The sequence below is a fragment of the Zeugodacus cucurbitae genome, chromosome 6 (genome assembly GCF_028554725.1).
Source record: "Zeugodacus cucurbitae isolate PBARC_wt_2022May chromosome 6, idZeuCucr1.2, whole genome shotgun sequence".
NCBI classification, from domain to species: Eukaryota; Metazoa; Arthropoda; class Insecta; order Diptera; family Tephritidae; genus Zeugodacus; species Zeugodacus cucurbitae.
The window spans coordinates 15,365,845-15,383,928 of NC_071671.1; the positions used below are offsets into that span (position 1 = coordinate 15,365,845).

The 18,084-nt window shown below is 34.4% G+C and overlaps 1 protein-coding gene across 1 annotated transcript; it reads left to right on the forward strand.

The window, feature by feature from the left end:
* The first annotated feature begins 9,907 nt into the window (after window positions 1-9,907).
* Window positions 9,908-12,125, forward strand: LOC128922894 (uncharacterized). Its single transcript, XM_054235286.1, has 2 exons — window positions 9,908-12,015; window positions 12,092-12,125. The coding sequence occupies exons 1-2, from the start codon at window positions 9,908-9,910 to the stop codon at window positions 12,123-12,125; spliced, it is 2,142 nt and encodes a 713-aa protein (XP_054091261.1).
* The last annotated feature ends 5,959 nt before the right edge of the window (window positions 12,126-18,084 follow it).

An 18,084-nucleotide genomic window follows, 5' to 3' on the forward strand; every position in this document is an offset into this window, starting at 1 on the left:
CTCTACAAATTACACGATCGTCCTTTGAAGTAGTTTTTCTGGGCCGTTTTTTTTCTTATTTTACTCCCTGTCCTCCGTAATGAATCAAAGCATTGTGAACCATTGATTTTGAGCATAAAAGTTCTTTCGCTACGGCTCTAATGGACATTTTTTCCTTCACGTACTTCATTTTCCTCAATTCTGGAGTACAACTCTTTTTTCGACCCATATCTAACAGTTATTTTATTTGATATTGAATATTTAGTTAATATACAAATGATTTATACAACTTACCGCAAGTTTTTGTGTTACAATAATAAAAAATCCAATAAAAAAATTGGTGTCCTTAATTATGTGACCAAGCACCAGCACACTCAAAATACAATAAATTCATCAAACCGCCGAATTTTAGTCAAAGTGTCTAAATTTGTCACTCACCGTTGCAATTTACAGTGGGTCTCTAGGCGAAAATTTAGTGCTAAAAACATTGAACTGAAACGCGTGTTTTACTCAACTTTATTTTGTCCCTAATTATGTGGCCACCAGTGTATGTATGTATACAAATTTTTATTTATATATGAATGGATGCAAGTATGTAAGTCTATAATTTTATGATAGAAATGAATTGACTTGGATAACTAACTGTTTATTTGTTTTAATGAATGGTTAAAGGGGAATTTTCGTGGGAAAAAATTTTCTACGGAAAATAATCAACTTTATAAATACGAGTTACTACTTTGATTTTTCATTGAAATATTAAAAATACAAACAACATTTTTCTCAATGGCAAGTAGCGCCATATGTTGCCAACCAAAATATGAACCTCACAGAAATTACGCTTAATCTTCTGGTAATATTCTTCGTAACCGCTATCCACGATATCCTGTTTCCTCACATCGCGATGCATGGGTTGCACCAACGGTTATTAGATATACCAAAAGTTGTACGATTATTTATATATGTATGCATGTAGGAATGTGTGCATGCGTGTATAACGGCACATTAGCAGCGCAAATTGCAATGATGTTGATGTTAACGACGTTGATAGCAAACACCATCTGCACAAACAGCGGCAGTATTTGTGGACATACATATGTACCAAATGTATGTGTGTCAGCTAGCTATAATGTTAGCGTCAATCACTGCTCTGCACAGCTGCCATCATTTACCGCAACATTTGTGCTCTGATTGATATTGCAGCAAATTACCGGTGATTAAATTTCTGTTTGTGGGGTAATTATGGTAAATGGTAAAATAGTCTTCAAACTAACTAACTTAAAATTTGTTAAGCCCTAAAGTATAAATGATCACTCAGAATGATATTTCTTTTTTGGTGATTTATGTTCAAAGCTCAATGAGAAAACTCTAGCACTTTGCATTGCGGATTCACGAAGAAAGTAATATCTCTCTATTATTGGCTGTCCCATATAAAATTCAATATCGATTGTGTATATGAAGAAATCAACGCGGTTGTAGCTTTAAGTCAAATATACGCTTTGATGAGCTTAAAAGCTCTTCTCTTTTTCCATGTAACTCTAGGCCCATATTTTCACCATCATTCCTATAGTTTGAAGTCTTTCCATTTCGACAGTCCTGACCTTAAAACAATTTGGAACAATTCATTCCCTAAACGACTTATGTCAATTTTTTCGTGTTTTGGTATGCTAATTTTTTTATCTCCTAAAACATACATCTCAATTGAAAATCAACTCTTTATTAGAAGACTACCGAGGGAAAATTATTCCATAAATTTTATAATTTTTCCTGGAAAGCTTTTAAACTCTTCTAAAACCCGCTTACCAAAAATGAATTGTTCTCCTTAAGACTAAACATTAACTCAAAATATAAGCCTTCAATTCGAAGAATAATTTCCTATTCATATTCATTTAATTGGTCACCTAATAATAAGTGTGAACAAACATATGCACAGAATTACCTCGTGACGGCAAAGTTTGTTCTACCCATTTGCTCTGTATTATCGCTAGCTAACCAGCAGAAGGAAGCTGCTTTCCAATAAAAATAAGCAAATTGAGCGCTTCATCCAACATTCCTTTGTGGCGGCATAGTTTTTCTGAATAAACTTTCGCTGAAGCTCAACTACATTTGCACGCCTCAGCAACCTACTGTGAGCTAAGAGGGTTAAGTGGATAAGCTTACAACGCCAAGCAAAGTAGAGAGGGCAATAAACTATATGTGTACACATACATATATATATACTATCAATGTTGGCAAAGTAATGAGAATAACGAAATGATGCTAAACGGAAGAAAAAAGAATGCAGATTTGAAAATACATACACATACATATATATTTATACATATGTATACTTTAATTGTGGGAGTGTGTTTTCAATGTCAGCACATTAGATCAGCACATACAGTAGCATACATACTCACAATAACAACCTACTAATACGGTCCAAGTATTATCATTAACTTAAGCGCATGTAAGCACGCACACAAAGAGGACAAAAATAAAAAGTAAAAATCTCTTGGTATTTATTGTAGACAAAGACGTCGAAGTAGACCGGTTCACAGAAAAGAAGTGGGCAAAGGAGCATGCGAAAAAGATAAAATCAGAATAAATAAAATAGAAAATAGAAAAAGCGATGCGCTTAACCTAATACGAGCGATACTATGCGTGCCACATGCACCATGTTGCAAGTACAAGTACTACGTAGCATAATAAAAACGTTATTGCAGCACATAGCTGTAAGCCTTCAACAATGCGAAAGAGCGATTAAACGCACAAACGCAGAAATGCTCTGCTTATAAGCTTAAATGAAGGTATATGCAGATACATACATAGGAAGGTATACCCGCTGATACATTTACGAAAACATATTGTTAAGATAACTGGTCTTTGCTAATTCAAGCACAGAAATAGTAGTTCAAAAAAATATGGGAGGGTTTTTTACAACATCTGGTTTTCTAAGCAATCCTACGCTTTCAAAATGTTCAATTAAAAAACTTTGGAAATTTTGTTTTCTCCAATTCAAAAATACACCAAAAGTTACTAATCTGCTACTAGATTCAACAATACAACGCATTTTTAATGAAATTCACGTGTATGTTTTCATTGAATATTTACCGAAGTTATTATAAAAGGTTAATTATCAAGCCGACTACCATAAAACTCGTTCGAAATGAAAGAAAATATAACTGTAGCGAGTTAGTTTATACCCCTTGCAGGGTTTGTATATATAAATTATTTTGGAAATAATTTAATGTGAAATTCTAATTCTAAAAATGTAATATTTGTAAAATTACGAATTACTCCGAATGGTATTAGTTTTATATACATATACTGTATACCATTTGCACTAAAGTTTTTAGTAAATTCCGAAAGATATTCTAATACAATTTCGAAGTGTTCTAAAAGTAACTAGTAAGACATTAGTTCGTATGATATCAATCAATGGAAAAATCAATGGACAAAAATCAGTTTTTACTAAATCACTGCTTTCTTTTTTGTATATAAACATTAGAGCTCTTGGTATTCGACAAACCGAGTTAACCGGATAGGGCCATTATTCGAATAATAATATTCGGTTGGCGTTATCCGGATAGTCGTAAGTTGTCGACAATTCGAATAGTGGAAATTTCTATTTTTATTGAAAAAAGAATTCTCATTTTCACAAATAAAAACAAACAAAAATCAAGGGCTGCTTGAATTTCAAACAATTTTCATTTATTCAAAAACTAAACACAACTGTTCGTTTAATCGTAGTACAATGACTATTCAATAGTCGCAATGTTACGACTATTCGAATAGATTAATAGGTTAATATTTATACGAACGGTTACAAACCGGATATTCGAATAATCGGTTTTAGGTTGATTCGAATAATTTTAAGAGCCCTAGTACACACACATCGCATTAAAAAAGTTTAGTGAAGGAATTCTGCAAGGTGAACATAAAAGTTAGTATGCGCAAGTAGCAACAGCAGATAAGCTGCAACCGCAAAGTGAAGGTTTTATAATGCAATTTCGTTGTCCAACAAACGCCCACACATACGCTCATGAGCACAAAAAAACTGATGCGTAAGCTTATTTTGCGTTGAAAAAGAAGGGAGGGGAGAAACTAAGCCAAAGCTAGAAAATATTACATTGATAGCAGTTAAAGAAAATATTAGAATATATATAAAGTGGATGGATTTGAAGTAGCAATTTATATAATTCAAAAAGTTAAACATGTTATCAGTAAAAAGATGAAGAGAATTACAAAAAATAAAAGTATTATTGTATTTAAAGTTAATTCAATTTGATATACCTGGGATCAGCACTGGAAGAAATAAATGAACTGTCTTCATCGTTCTAAAAAGCTTTGCTTACCTGTAAGTAAATAAAATATATAAATAGTTAAAAACTAAATGTTTAACAAATACTGAATATAATAAGAAGCATAAAAAGCATGGAAAATACACTTTTCAGGAGATAAAAATATCTATGACAAAAATATTTTATAACACGTTTAGTTTAAAGCATATTTTAATAATTGATTTTATAAAATATTTTTGAAGAGCTAAGTTCGGTTGTGACCCAACATTTTATACTCACGCAATTTATTTATTTAATTTTATTAATATAACAAACAATTTGACCCACATATTCGTCATATACATTGTATAAAGTCCATTGGAAACCCTAATATTAGGTTAAAGCACCGAGGTCCTCATGTACGATATATGGGGCTTTGAAAACTTATGCTCCGATTTCAGCAATTTTTAGAAAGGAGCTGCCACACTATAAATGCAGTTTTTATTCAAAGTTCTGTTCCGATATCTTCACTAGTGTTTACTTTACATATTGTAAAGTAAACTATTCAGATCGACTTCAAAGTTCTATTTTCAAAACATATCATTGGAATGTAAAATGTTACAAACCAAGTTTAATTGATATTGTTCGAGTAGTTTCGGAGATATGGTTTATGACCCATAAGTGGGCGGAGCCACGCCTATTTCAACTTGTGTATACCAAATTGGGTGAAGCCCTTCTCTATCTATTATTAGTAGTATTTAACATAACCACGCCCACTTCTCCAAAAAGATTACATCCAAAAAGATTACATTCATGGGGCGAACCTTTGTACCAAATTATATTTCCATAGCTTCATTTATGGCTTAGTTATGGCACTTTATGTGTTTTCAGCTTTCGCCATTTTGTGGGCTTGGCAGTGGTCCGATTTTTGCCCAATTTTGAAAGCAACCTTCCTATGGTGTCAAGAAACAAGTATGCCAAGTTTCATCAAGATATCTTAGATTCAAAAATATTTGCTTACTTTAACTTATTACTTGTCTCCTACTTTTTGTTCTTATTTTAGCATTCTAAGAAGTGGTCTGTGGTATTTATCTGACTTTCATATAATCAAAAATTATTAATATGTGACAGCCTTACTTAAAAATAGTTTAATTCGAATTCTCTTCAGCTTGGTTCAGATATTTAAGTGATTTTTATCCTACATGGACATATATTTTTCCATTTAAAAATTTCCCCTTTTTACAAACAGTACAAACAATTTTTTAATTGGGTTTAATTTTCGTTATGATATAAATTAGTTGACTGAAATATATAGTTCATTTAAATATTGAATTTGCGTTCTGCTTCCTAATATGGTTCTGTTGTTGGACAAAAATGCTGAATTTACATTGAATATGTACTATTTTAATTCGTTTACCCCGAAAAAAGGTTTCCAACTCTAGCGGTTATTTTTCAGTCAAAAATAATGCCTATTTGCAGCTGTAGGATTGTATGGAGCGTTTCGCTATTTGCCTTCTCAACTGCATTTGTGGCATTTAATGGCGACTAAGCCGTTGACTAACTTACTTTCATAGAGTACATACACAGACGCAAGCAATGCCAAAGCCACTTTGCACTAAATTCACCACTAATTGCACTGTTGGAATAATTCATGAGCGTGAGTTTGCGTCCCGAAGGGTTGAATGTAACAATGCGATTCAGCGCATAAAGGGTGTTTTAGTTAGACCACTTGATCGACAAACCCCCCGACACATATCCACCAGCCTGGCTATGTGAGCTAGCAGCACCAAATCAGCGTTCAGTGACCCGAAATTTGCAATTTTCGACGTAATTCGCCAAAAAATAGTCTACTTTGCACGCGACTCGTGCACAGCACTACACTTTTTAAAGCATTTGTGCTTTCCTTTTTTACTCTGCTTCGGTGTTTTTGGTGACGGAATTCGATTGCATTAACCAGAAAAATTAATTTTTCCGGTGATTGGGTTTCCCAACGCTCCAAAAAGCACTTTGCGCGTTTCTTTTACTTTGTGGTTATTTTAGTTCACATTAGGTGCTGGTGGTGGGAAGTGGCGGACTTTACTTAAGCACCGGTGCGTATAAGCAACTTTAAAATTTGCGAAATTGTTTAATGTATGACTGTTTAATTTTGGATAGAAGAACGATGCTAATATACATAAACTAGTCGAGCTTTTTCACTATTTTTCCAAGTGTTTATTTAGGAGTATTTTTCACTGAAAATGGTGAACTTAGCATATTATTCTTAACTTCGTACCATTTTTTAGTGTATGTATTGGGCGCTTCCGTCCGAATACCATATTACCTTACTTCTTGTTTTATTTTAACAAATTTTCCCATACAATGTATTTATACTTTCCGTGTGTCATTAAACTTTCTCCCTCTCGCGTCAGTAGTACACTCTAAAAGCATACTTTCAGGCATCACAAATAATAACCACGTTAAGAAACCTACTTTTAGGTCAAACTTATAAAAAATTATTGTCATATTAAATTCACAATAACTTGTTTACCGCTTATACAAAATTCTCAACACAATTTTTTTCTTAACCCACATTACTTTACTCATGACATAATATGTCATCATTGAAGAGATTTTCACACTTAAATGAGTGCACTTACCCACACATACATATATACATACATTATACACATAATTTTCATTGCAGACACGTGATAATCAACAGCATGCCGTTCACCTGCTTCTACTACTTTCATTTCCTATTTACACGCACATGCTTTTAACACATGCCATCCCAAATTAATAAGCTGACGGCGGAGATGTTAAACAATTTGAACAAAAAGTTTATTATAATTATGTAATGTGTTACATAATGAGCTGGGAGTTTAGGTGGATTACTACAGTTTAGGACAACAGCAATAGAGAACGCGAGCTCGCAGCGTGTGGGAGCAAATCATAGTATACCAGAGGGAAGTGTTATTTTAACAGGTTACGTATACGCCGTGTATCCATGTTGGTGTAGTGTAAATTGGTTGCAGTTTTTTGTAGGAGTTGCAAATTGTTGCAGAATTTCATGGTAATTTTAATTTGAAAACTATGTTTTTTGTTCTAATTTTACTACACGCAGCACTTACTAACTTAATTGGGTGCTTGGCACATACTAAAATTTATAAGTTGATATCAGCGGTTGATTGACCCAGTAGTCAGAATATAAAGTATTATATATAGTATTAGTATATAAAGTAGTAATTTTATTATTTTAATTCCGACGAATTGTTAACCATTAACTAGTTCAATATTAGTTGTTTTGCAACTAGTACGAATGAAATAAATTTTAACAATTTTAGAAACAATTGCATGATATATTGGTGAATATATTTATTTATGTAGACGTAGTTTGTTCAAAAATGAACATGTATGTTGGCGTCAAAAAGCCACACTTAGTTTTTATGCAGCAATACATTTAGTTTTTTATTACTCTACATATTAAGAATATTAAATAAGAAAAATGTAATAACACATACAGTCCACTGAACATAAATATGTATGTTCAAATATATTTAACGAACATACATACATTCATACATATAATACATACATTTATATATACAACGTACATATATTTATATGAGGCACGCATGCATCTATATGCAACATGCATGCACTCAACAAACACATTTATATGTATGCACAAGATAACCTATTGGTTATAAAAATACATTTGAGCAATTGCTTGTGTGCATTTAAAATAACCCCTTATCGTGCAACATATAAAATATACATATAGACATACACACATACATATATAATTAGTTCTTAAGATAATTCTAAAATTTGTATATAAGTAAGTAAAAAACCAAAATAAAATCAGAATGAAATAATTTCTCAATAAAGCTAGACTATCATTTATTTTCCCCCACCAGCGGTAAGAAATATTTGACACAGCTAGTTTTAACATTTGGTCCAAACGAGCCTAAGAAAGGAACTCTACCAAATAGTAAAGCCCTGTTATTATTAAAAATACAGGCAAGGAGAAAAACTTTACTAAGTGAAAGTATTGTTTTGGAAATTAAATTATCATATAAGACGTATTAGCAGGAGACAATACGCATTGGTTAAAAAAAAAACTGTTACTCAAAGAATTTTAACAGCTGTGAGTCGAGGCACAGCAAGATCAACAAGGCGATCGAAAAAATAACCTCTAATTCTTTGAGGAATATAAACAGTTTACAATATGTCGAACACTGCGGACTTATTGATGAGGCAAAAGGTGCTGCAAGAAGAAATTACAGCACGGTGACGATTTGGAAAACATTGAATTGGCGTGGAACGAATTCGTCAGCAACCATGCAAAGTTGGCAGGAAAAGTGGCGCCGAACCACGAATACTTCGCCAGAAATGTGTATGAAACTTTACGGCTGGAATGCAAAGCCGCAAATGAAAGGAAACAAGCTCAAGAGCAGCTCAAAATAGAGCAAGCATCCAAAGGAATGGATATAGGGGCAAGAGCATGTAGCCCAACCGATGATATTGCTAAAAGTCTGTTGTTGCAAGCCATTGAGAAAAGATCAGAAAAAATAAGATCTATCATTGAAGAGGCAAAAGCAAACATTCATATTGTCGACGAAGCTGAACTTGAAAGGTATCAAGACCGGATAAAAAATTTATGGAACTGCGTAGAGAAAAATATGGACGAATTATCCTATAAATACGGCGTGACGTTCATTAGTATCGAAGCAGACGAATTACCGGTTGAAGTGACCGAAATTGTTCGAATGATAAAAAAACAAAAGGAAACTAACTGTAAAAAAGCAGAGGAAAAATGGGAACTTCCAAAGATGGAATTGCAGAAATTCTCAGGTGAATTTAGAGAATGGCAATCATTTAAAGAGTTATTCGAAGAGTATGTCCATAATAATAAGGACATTAGTGACTCTAAAAAACTGAGTTATTTGAAGTCATGTCTTCAAGGAGATGCCAGACTGATGGTTAGTCACCTGATAACGGGGTCAGGTGCAAATTACAATACTGCATGGGAGTTAATGACACGCAGGTACGATAACGCACGCAAACAGTTTAACGATAATCTGGAGAGGCTGATAGAGCTACCACCGCTGACGGATGAGTCAGCATATAAAATGAAAAAATTCTTGGATGCTGTAAATGAATGCATCACTTTAATCAAGAAAAAAGGAACGTTAGAAGACGTTCTAGCCCAACTGGTGTTAAGAAAATTTTCAAGACAACTACTTCGAGAATACGAAAATATAGTACGAAAACCGACTGATATACAAAATTTGTCGGACGCAATCTCATTTCTGGAGCACCAATACAGTACCCAGAATTCTATGCAAGAATCAAATAAATACTTATCTAGAGGTATAAACTGGCAACAACAAAACAAAGTATATAATTCACCAAATGAAACAAACAAACAAGAAGGAAAAATAAGTTCTCGACAGAATTGCAATTGCTGCCAAATGACAGGACATGACATCCTTAGATGTGAAAAATTTAAAAAATTAACTGTCGAACGTCGATTAGAGGTAGTCCGCAAAAATCAGCTATGTTTCAGATGCTTAGGACAACACGCACCAAGGAATTGTATCAAAACTTGGAAATGCAGGGTATGTGAAAAATCACACAATACGCTGCTACATGAAGACAAACCAAGTCAAAAAATATCATCAAACATGACCAAGCAGAAAACAGCAGATACATTTTTAGCAACGGCAATCATTAAGGTGGGAACGTTAGAACTAAGGGCCTTGATAGACAGCGGTTCGCAGAAAACTTTAATTTCTGAGGAAGCAGTGCAGATGTTAAGATTACCAAAAATAAAAGTAACAACCGAGATAAGCGGCGTCTCAGCAGAATGCGTAGAAGTCTCGCGTCACAAAGTTCAATTGGAAATAAGACCCAGATTTGTTAGCAAGTTTGTAGCAGAAACAGAAGCTCTGGTGCTATCTAAATTGCACAAAGCACTTCCAATAAAAATATTTGAAAAGAAGGCGTATATTTGGAAAAACAAATTACTAGCGGATCCAAATTTCAACAAACCAAGTCGTATTGATGTGGTCATTGGAGCTGATTTATATCCAAAGATAATGAAAGCAGGCATAATAAAAGCTGATGGATTATTAGGACAGGCCACAATGCTGGGTTGGATTGTGTCTGGGAATATTGAAAGATCCAGAAGCAAAGAAGTAATAGCAGCAATGACAACGCTTAAACTAGAGGAATTAGAAAGATTCTGGGAAATGGAAGAAGATGAAGAGGAGCCTAAACCAGAAGATGACATATGCGAACAAAATTATATACAGACGACAACACGTGATTTAACAGATAGACGATTTGTTGTGGCCATACCATTTAAAAAGGAGAAAGAACTTGGAGAATCGAGGAAGACAGCGGTTGCACGACTTATCAGTATGGAAAAGAAATTTGATGCGAGAGAGGATCTAAAAGACGGTTACAAAAAGTTCATGCGGGAGTATCAAGAGATGGGACACATGAAGGAAGTAGAAAAGATGGGTCAAGGTAAATATTACTTGCCCCATCAAGCAGTAATTAAAAAGGAAAGCACAACAACAAAATTAAGAGTGGTCTTTGACGCATCTGCAAAAACAACAAATGGATACAGTTTGAACGACGTAATGCTAATCGGGCCAAGATTACAAAAAGACATTGTAGATATCATCGTAAAATGGCGTATGTGGCGTTATGTGATGAGTGCTGACGTCGAAAAGATGTATCGACAAATAAAAGTCAGAGAGGAAGATCAAGAATACCAGTATATTCTATGGAGAGAAAATCCGCAGGAGAAAATAAAAGAGTTTAAACTTACAACAGTCACATATGGCACAGCAGCAGCACCATTTTTAGCAGTAAGAACGTTACACGAGATTGGGAACATTTACTGCAAAGACAATAAAAACGTACATGATGTTATAAAGAACGATTTTTACATGGACGATCTCATGACAGGAGGTCACACTATTCGAGACTGTAAAGAATTACGCGAGAAACTAATGCAAACTTTACAGTGTGCAGGATTTCATTTGAGAAAATGGTTATCAAATAATCCTGAAATAATTGATGAATATACACAGGAGGCAAATGAAATTATTCAAATCGAAGAAACGGATTCGGTAAAAACATTGGGATTACAATGGGAACCAAAACGGGATCTTTTTAAGTTCAAGGCAGCAACACAACAGATAGAAAAAATAACCAAACGGACAATGTTATCACAATTGGCCAAAATATTTGATCCACTTGGATGGCTTGCACCAGTAACAATTGTAGGCAGATGCTTTATGCAAAAACTTTGGTCGGCTGGTGGATCTTGGGACGAGCCATTAAACAAAGAGTTAGAAGAAGAGTGGCTGAAATTCGCTAAACAATTGGATGCATTAGATGAAATAACTATTCCACGCTGGATCGGTACAAATAGCAACACCAAGTTGGAATTGCACGCATTTGGAGACGCATCTGATAAAGCATATGCAGCAGTAATATATGCAAAAGTGGGACAGCAAGTGACACTGTTGCTAGCCAAAAGCAAAGTGAACCCTATTAAAAATAGAAAAACAATACCCAAATTAGAACTTTGCGGTGCACATCTACTGGCTATTATATTGAATAGAGTCAAGAAGACATTGAATTTGCAATGTAAAATGTACGCATGGAGTGATTCAATGGTTACACTGGCATGGATCCAAAATAAAAACAACAAAGAGAAGTTTATACGCACCAGAGTAAACTATATTAATGAAATGATTCCGGAAGCCGAATGGAAGTATGTAAAATCGAGTGAAAATCCAGCAGATGTTGCATCAAGAGGGACATCACCTGAAAAATTGTTACAACATAAGCTATGGTTGCAAGGACCGTCGTGGCTTCAATTAAATGCAGATCACTGGCCGAAAGGGATAGAAGAAAAAATTATTACTACAACTACAACAACGGAAGAGAGAAGATTCTCTTCAATAATACAAAAGTTTTCAGACCTAGGAAAACTAATTAGAGTGATAGCATATGTGATGCGATTCACTAATAAACTTCGAAGAAAAACAATAAAAGCGGATTATTTAACAGTAGACGAGATGCAATTAGCAAAGAAAAATATAATTAAAATGCAACAAAATTTGGATTTCTATGATGAAATACGACAATTAAAAAATGGCAAGGTATTGGATAGGAAAAACAAACTATCAACATTATATCCTTTTGTGGATAAAGATGGCATTTTAAGAGTAGGAGGAAGACTACAAAATTCTGAAATCTGTTATGCCACTAAACATCCAATCATACTCAAGAATTGTGAACTAGCGAATTTGATAATACAGGAAGCACATAAAACAACATTACATGGAGGCATTAGTTTAATGCGGACACACATCAGGAGAGAGTTCTGGATCATTCGCATGAAAAGTCAACTAAAGGAGTATGTGAGAAAATGTGTTCGATGCACTCGATATAAGCAAGAAGTAGTAACACAATTAATGGGAAATTTGCCATCATGTCGAGTTATTCCTAGTCATCCATTTAATAATACAGGAGTGGATTATGCAGGACCATTTCAAATACGCTGTTCAAAAGGTAGAGGCCAAAAATCATACAAAGGATATATTGCTGTCTTTGTATGCTTGGTGACGAAGGCAATTCATCTGGAAGCCGTAAGCGATTTAACAACGGAAACATTTTTGGCAGCATTACGGCGTTTCTTTGCGAGAAGAGGAAAAAGTGCTAATATGTATTCAGACAATGGCACGAACTTTGTGGGAGCAGCTAAATTTTTGGACAAAGACTTAAAACTGGTTATTGCAAACAACAAAGTTATTGCACCTATTATGGAGAGAGAAGGTATCAAGTGGCATTTTATTCCCCCGGCAAGTCCTCACTTTGGAGGAATTTGGGAGGCAGGTGTTAAATCTATGAAATATCACCTTAAGCGGATTATAGGTGATAGTACTCTCACATATGAAGAGTTAACTACGCTGTTAACACAAATTGAGGCAGTTTTAAATTCACGTCCGCTTTATACAACTGGAGAAGATTGCGAAGATCACAATATACTCACTCCAGGACATTTTTTAATTGGAAGAACATTACTGAGTGCGCCAGAACCGTTTCAAGAAACTACATTGACAACGTTGGATAGATGGAGTCTTCTGCAAAAAATGAAATACCAATTTTGGAAGAATTGGAAAGAGGAATATTTGCATACTTTACAACAAAGGTATAAATGGAAACTACCGATGAGCAATATAAAAGAGGGACAAATTGTGTTGCTAAAAAACGAGACTTCTCATCCAGCAAAATGGCCGATGGGAAAAATTATTGAAACGCATAAAGGATCTGATGGAATAGTGAGAGTAGTAACCATTCAGACACAAGATAGTGCTGTGAAAAGGCCTATCAGTAAAATATGTCCACTCTACTCGGAAGAAAAAGAGAAAAGTTTACAACAAGAAAACTTAAAAAATTGTAGACGCAGAAAGATAACTACAATGTCGGTAATAGCTTGCATGCTTTTACTAATGCAAACAGCGATGACAACGAAGATTGGCGGAGATGTTCGCATAAAAGAGATACCTAGCAAAAGTGCTATATATCTAGAGAAAACTGCCATGGTTGATATTGAAATGTCTACGTGGAACTTAGTAGTATATTACAACATAGAACCCTACTTCAACCAAATGGACAGAATAGCCAATTACATTGCGAGAATGAAAACACAATGTCATCTTCTTAACAATTTTGAATCAAGCTGTGATATGATGAACTCCGCACTAGAAAAAAGGTTCAAGGCATTGGAAATGGATAATAATCTTTTACTACAACCAAAAAGGGCACGTCGAGCACCGTTTGAGTTTGTAGGCACTATTCATCACATTCTGTTTGGAACAATGGATGCAGATGATCGAAAAGAGTTAGAACAAGACCTAACTAATTTATTAGATAACGAGAAGAATTTGAAACAATTGATCCAGAAACAGACGTCTGTCATTGATTCATCATTGAATATTATGAAGAAATCGCAAGAAGAAATGCGAGAAACTTTCGTTAAAATGAATGGACAATTGAATTTATTCTACTCAGAATTAATAAAAAATCTGAACGCCGAGAGGATGGCATTAATGTATCAAATGATGGTAACACAACTCGATATGACATTAACGGAATGTGAAAATATTCAATCATCAATTATCAATTTATTAATTGATATTAACCATGGGCATTTAAACCCACAACTTTTAAGACCAACTCAAATGAGTGAAGAAATATCGAAAATTAGAAACGAAGTTTCACCCAAGTTAAAACTTCTGGGAGCGCAAAAGGAAGAAATACTAAAAAATGTATACAAACTGATGAGAGGAAAAGGAATTATAATGGATAATAGAGTAGTAATCAAAACAACCATTCCATTATTCGCACGTGAAACGTCAACATTATATAGAGTTATTCCAATTCCCTTTCAACATGATGAAGAAATGACGATTCCAATAATAAAAGGAAACTACCTAATTTACAACTTCGGTTTAGATGCATACAATTTGTTACAACAAGCAGAATTGGATAGATGTGATACAAGTTTAGACAACCAATACATATGTAAAGGAAGCTGGCCTTGGAAACCATCTTCAGACCAGTCATGTGAAATCGCGGTATTACGTGGCATGACAACAAAGAACTGTTTATTCAAAAAAGGGCATTGGACTAGCTTTTGGATAAAACTTCAAAATGGCAATACTTGGCTTTACAATATATTTTCAAATGGAACTATAGATATAGAATGCAGCAAATCAAAAGAATTTTTCAATATACCAGCGAAAGGCATAATGGAGTTAGGAGAAGGATGCACTGGCCGATACAAAGGAGTTATTCTTGCGGCTTCACAACATTTTAACTCACAAAAGGTAATTGAAGCACCTGTAAATCAACCGATGATGGAAGTAAACGAAGTACCCAACCCTCAAGTAATTGTTCAACAAGAGACTTTAACTACAAGTATAAACGAAATCAAGGAGTTACAAAACATTGTGAAACAACTCAAAAAAGAAAACATCGAATTAAAAGAGGTCAAAATACATCATGTTACCGGACACGTCTCATTGGTACTTTTTATGATCGGTGTGCTGGTGGCAATCATCATTTATTATCGACTAAAAACCAGGCGACGATTACAAGCTGCAGTCACCTTTCCAGGAGTCACTTTTGTCGCCCGGGAGAATGTTCAAAAATGAACATGTATGTTGGCGTCAAAAAGCCACACTTAGTTTTTATGCAGCAATACATTTAGTTTTTTATTACTCTACATATTAAGAATATTAAATAAGAAAAATGTAATAACACATACAGTCCACTGAACATAAATATGTATGTTAAAATATATTTAACGAACATACATACATTCATACATATAATACATACATTTATATATACAACGTACATATATTTATATGAGGCACGCATGCATCTATATGCAACATGCATGCACTCAACAAACACATTTATATGTATGCACAAGATAACCTATTGGTTATAAAAATACATTTGAGCAATTGCTTGTGTGCATTTGAAATAACCCCTTATCGTGCAACATATAAAATATACATATAGACATACACACATACATATATAATTAGTTCTTAAGATAATTCTAAAATTTGTATATAAGTAAGTAAAAAACCAAAATAAAATCAGAATGAAATAATTTCTCAATAAAGCTAGACTATCATTTATTTTCCCCCACCAGCGGTAAGAAATATTTGACACAGCTAGTTTTAACATAGTTCTACAGCCACACACTCCATTTTAAACACTTTTGGGCGCATATTTATCGACTGGTGGTGTATTATTCTAATTTATTTTATTGTTGTGCTGGCAGTTAAAGTACTATATGCAGTAATTTGCAAACTGTTTTCATTTAATTTTCACCCAAAAATAGGATTTTCATTACTCCCGCCGTAAAAGGAAGAGCTCGCAATCGGCAGTTGTTAGATGTTTGCAAACTGCAGTTACTAGTACTTGCATAAGTTCTCGTTTATTTACATTAAACAAGCGCTGCTGCGCAAACCCGCCAACTGCGGGCCGGCTTTCACCTCGTCTTGTCTAAAGCATTTTTGCGTTTTTGGCCAGCAGCCAAGTCGATTTTTAGTTCAGACATTTCACAGCTGTGGCTGTTTTGCTTTGACTAGCCAACAAAAATGAATGCGTCTGTTCAAATATCCTTTAACGGTTTTCGCATACCTAAATACATACAAAACGTGTAGTGCCGTTATCGATTCGGAAATGTCTGCTTGGCTCGTGAATATGCGGCAAGGGAGGTCAAATACCTCAACGAAAGGATTGCGCATGCAGCCATTTAGTGAAATTCCAAAGCGGTTGCGTGGCAGCAGAGTCTGGCTTACGTATAAACTAGTATATTTGTAAATATATTGGTATTTTTGTATGATCTAAGCTCTTCGAAGAGTGCGAAGCTCCTAAAGCCACATATTTTAACCCCCCCGCCCACTATATCTATGTATATGCAAATGAGCTATTGATTTTCACCTGAATGGCGCCTGTGTTCCTCAGTATTCGAGAAAGCCCTCATAAATATATGTCCTTAAATTGCTATGTAAATAGTTCTGTTTATAAAAACCACCCGCAAAACCTATTTATGTCTGCGCTTTCATATGCGCCGCACGTTCGATCGCAATCAAGTAAGTACAAAGGTTTAAAGCAAAATAAAAAACGTAACTTCTAGACGCTTGACCTTGCGAAGTGAAGTGCATCGAATTGTACAAATGTAACATACATTATTTGAGAAATTTGATTTTTGTGGCGTCACATCAAACAGTCGCAGGAAAACAAAAACCAATATACAGCTAGTGAATAGTTGTTTTGCTTCATTACTCTCACTTTTTGTGAGTATGCCTTCAATTATTGGAAAAATTTAATCCCTACTAGAGACACTATTGATCTCAGAGATCAGGCCAACAGATAAGAGGCATAGTAGCGGAATAATTTAAACTTTTTAAATTATATTTATAATTTTATCATGGCAAATTGTTCTCTAAGTTCTTCATTCAGTAGTTCATTATTTTGTGGCAATATCTATGTTGAGATTCTAAAGAATATTTTTTTAATATGCTATCTATTAATCTATTTAGAATATCTGCCATCCTAGCAAAAGCCGTTTTTCATAAGTATTAAGACTCGTTTAATATCGATAAAACCACGGAATATTTGATTAGATTCTCTACATATATATTCATAAGAAATATTTCAGTTTACTCCGATAAGAAAATCTTTATTTTAAGCCAAGCCAACCTAGTGAACTTTTGTCCAGAAATTCCTCATAAAGATTGGCTTATGAGTCATTTTGGAATATTTGACTTTTTGAGTTACTTGGTTTTAGCGTTAACCAACAAAACGTTTACTAATCTCGTTGCAGTCGTGAAGCACTGTCTGCTGAAACCGAATATACTATCGATTGTTCGGCATTGTGTTGCATTGTTAATTGCCATCGGTCTGTCCGGCATACGATTTATTCGTTGCAGCAGTTGCGTAGATAAGTGCGAATGTCACTGTGTATGGGAGATAGCGAATATCATTGTCGATATACATATTGCCCATAGCCTTGCTTTATTTTTTATAAGTTTTCGCATACTGTGTGACCAATCACATAAATACATCGTCAACTTTTATCCATTCGCACGCCTGTCAGGGGCAGTTATATATATATATATATGCAAAAGTAGTAGCAACAGCGTAAGTGACAACAAAAACAATATATTTGGTTAGCCATGACCGTTGGCCCGCAGCAGCCAGTTGACCAAAATGTTGTTAAATAAGAGCAGCAATATTTGTATGTTGA

Coding starts and splice junctions, on each gene's coding strand:
- LOC128922894 (XM_054235286.1), top strand. CDS start 9,908: ATGACCAAGCAGAAAACAGCAGATACATTTTTAGCAACGGCAATCATT. Junction 12,016..12,091: donor ATTCCGGAAGCCGAATGGAA/GTATGTAAAATC, acceptor TTACAACATAAG/CTATGGTTGCAAGGACCGTC.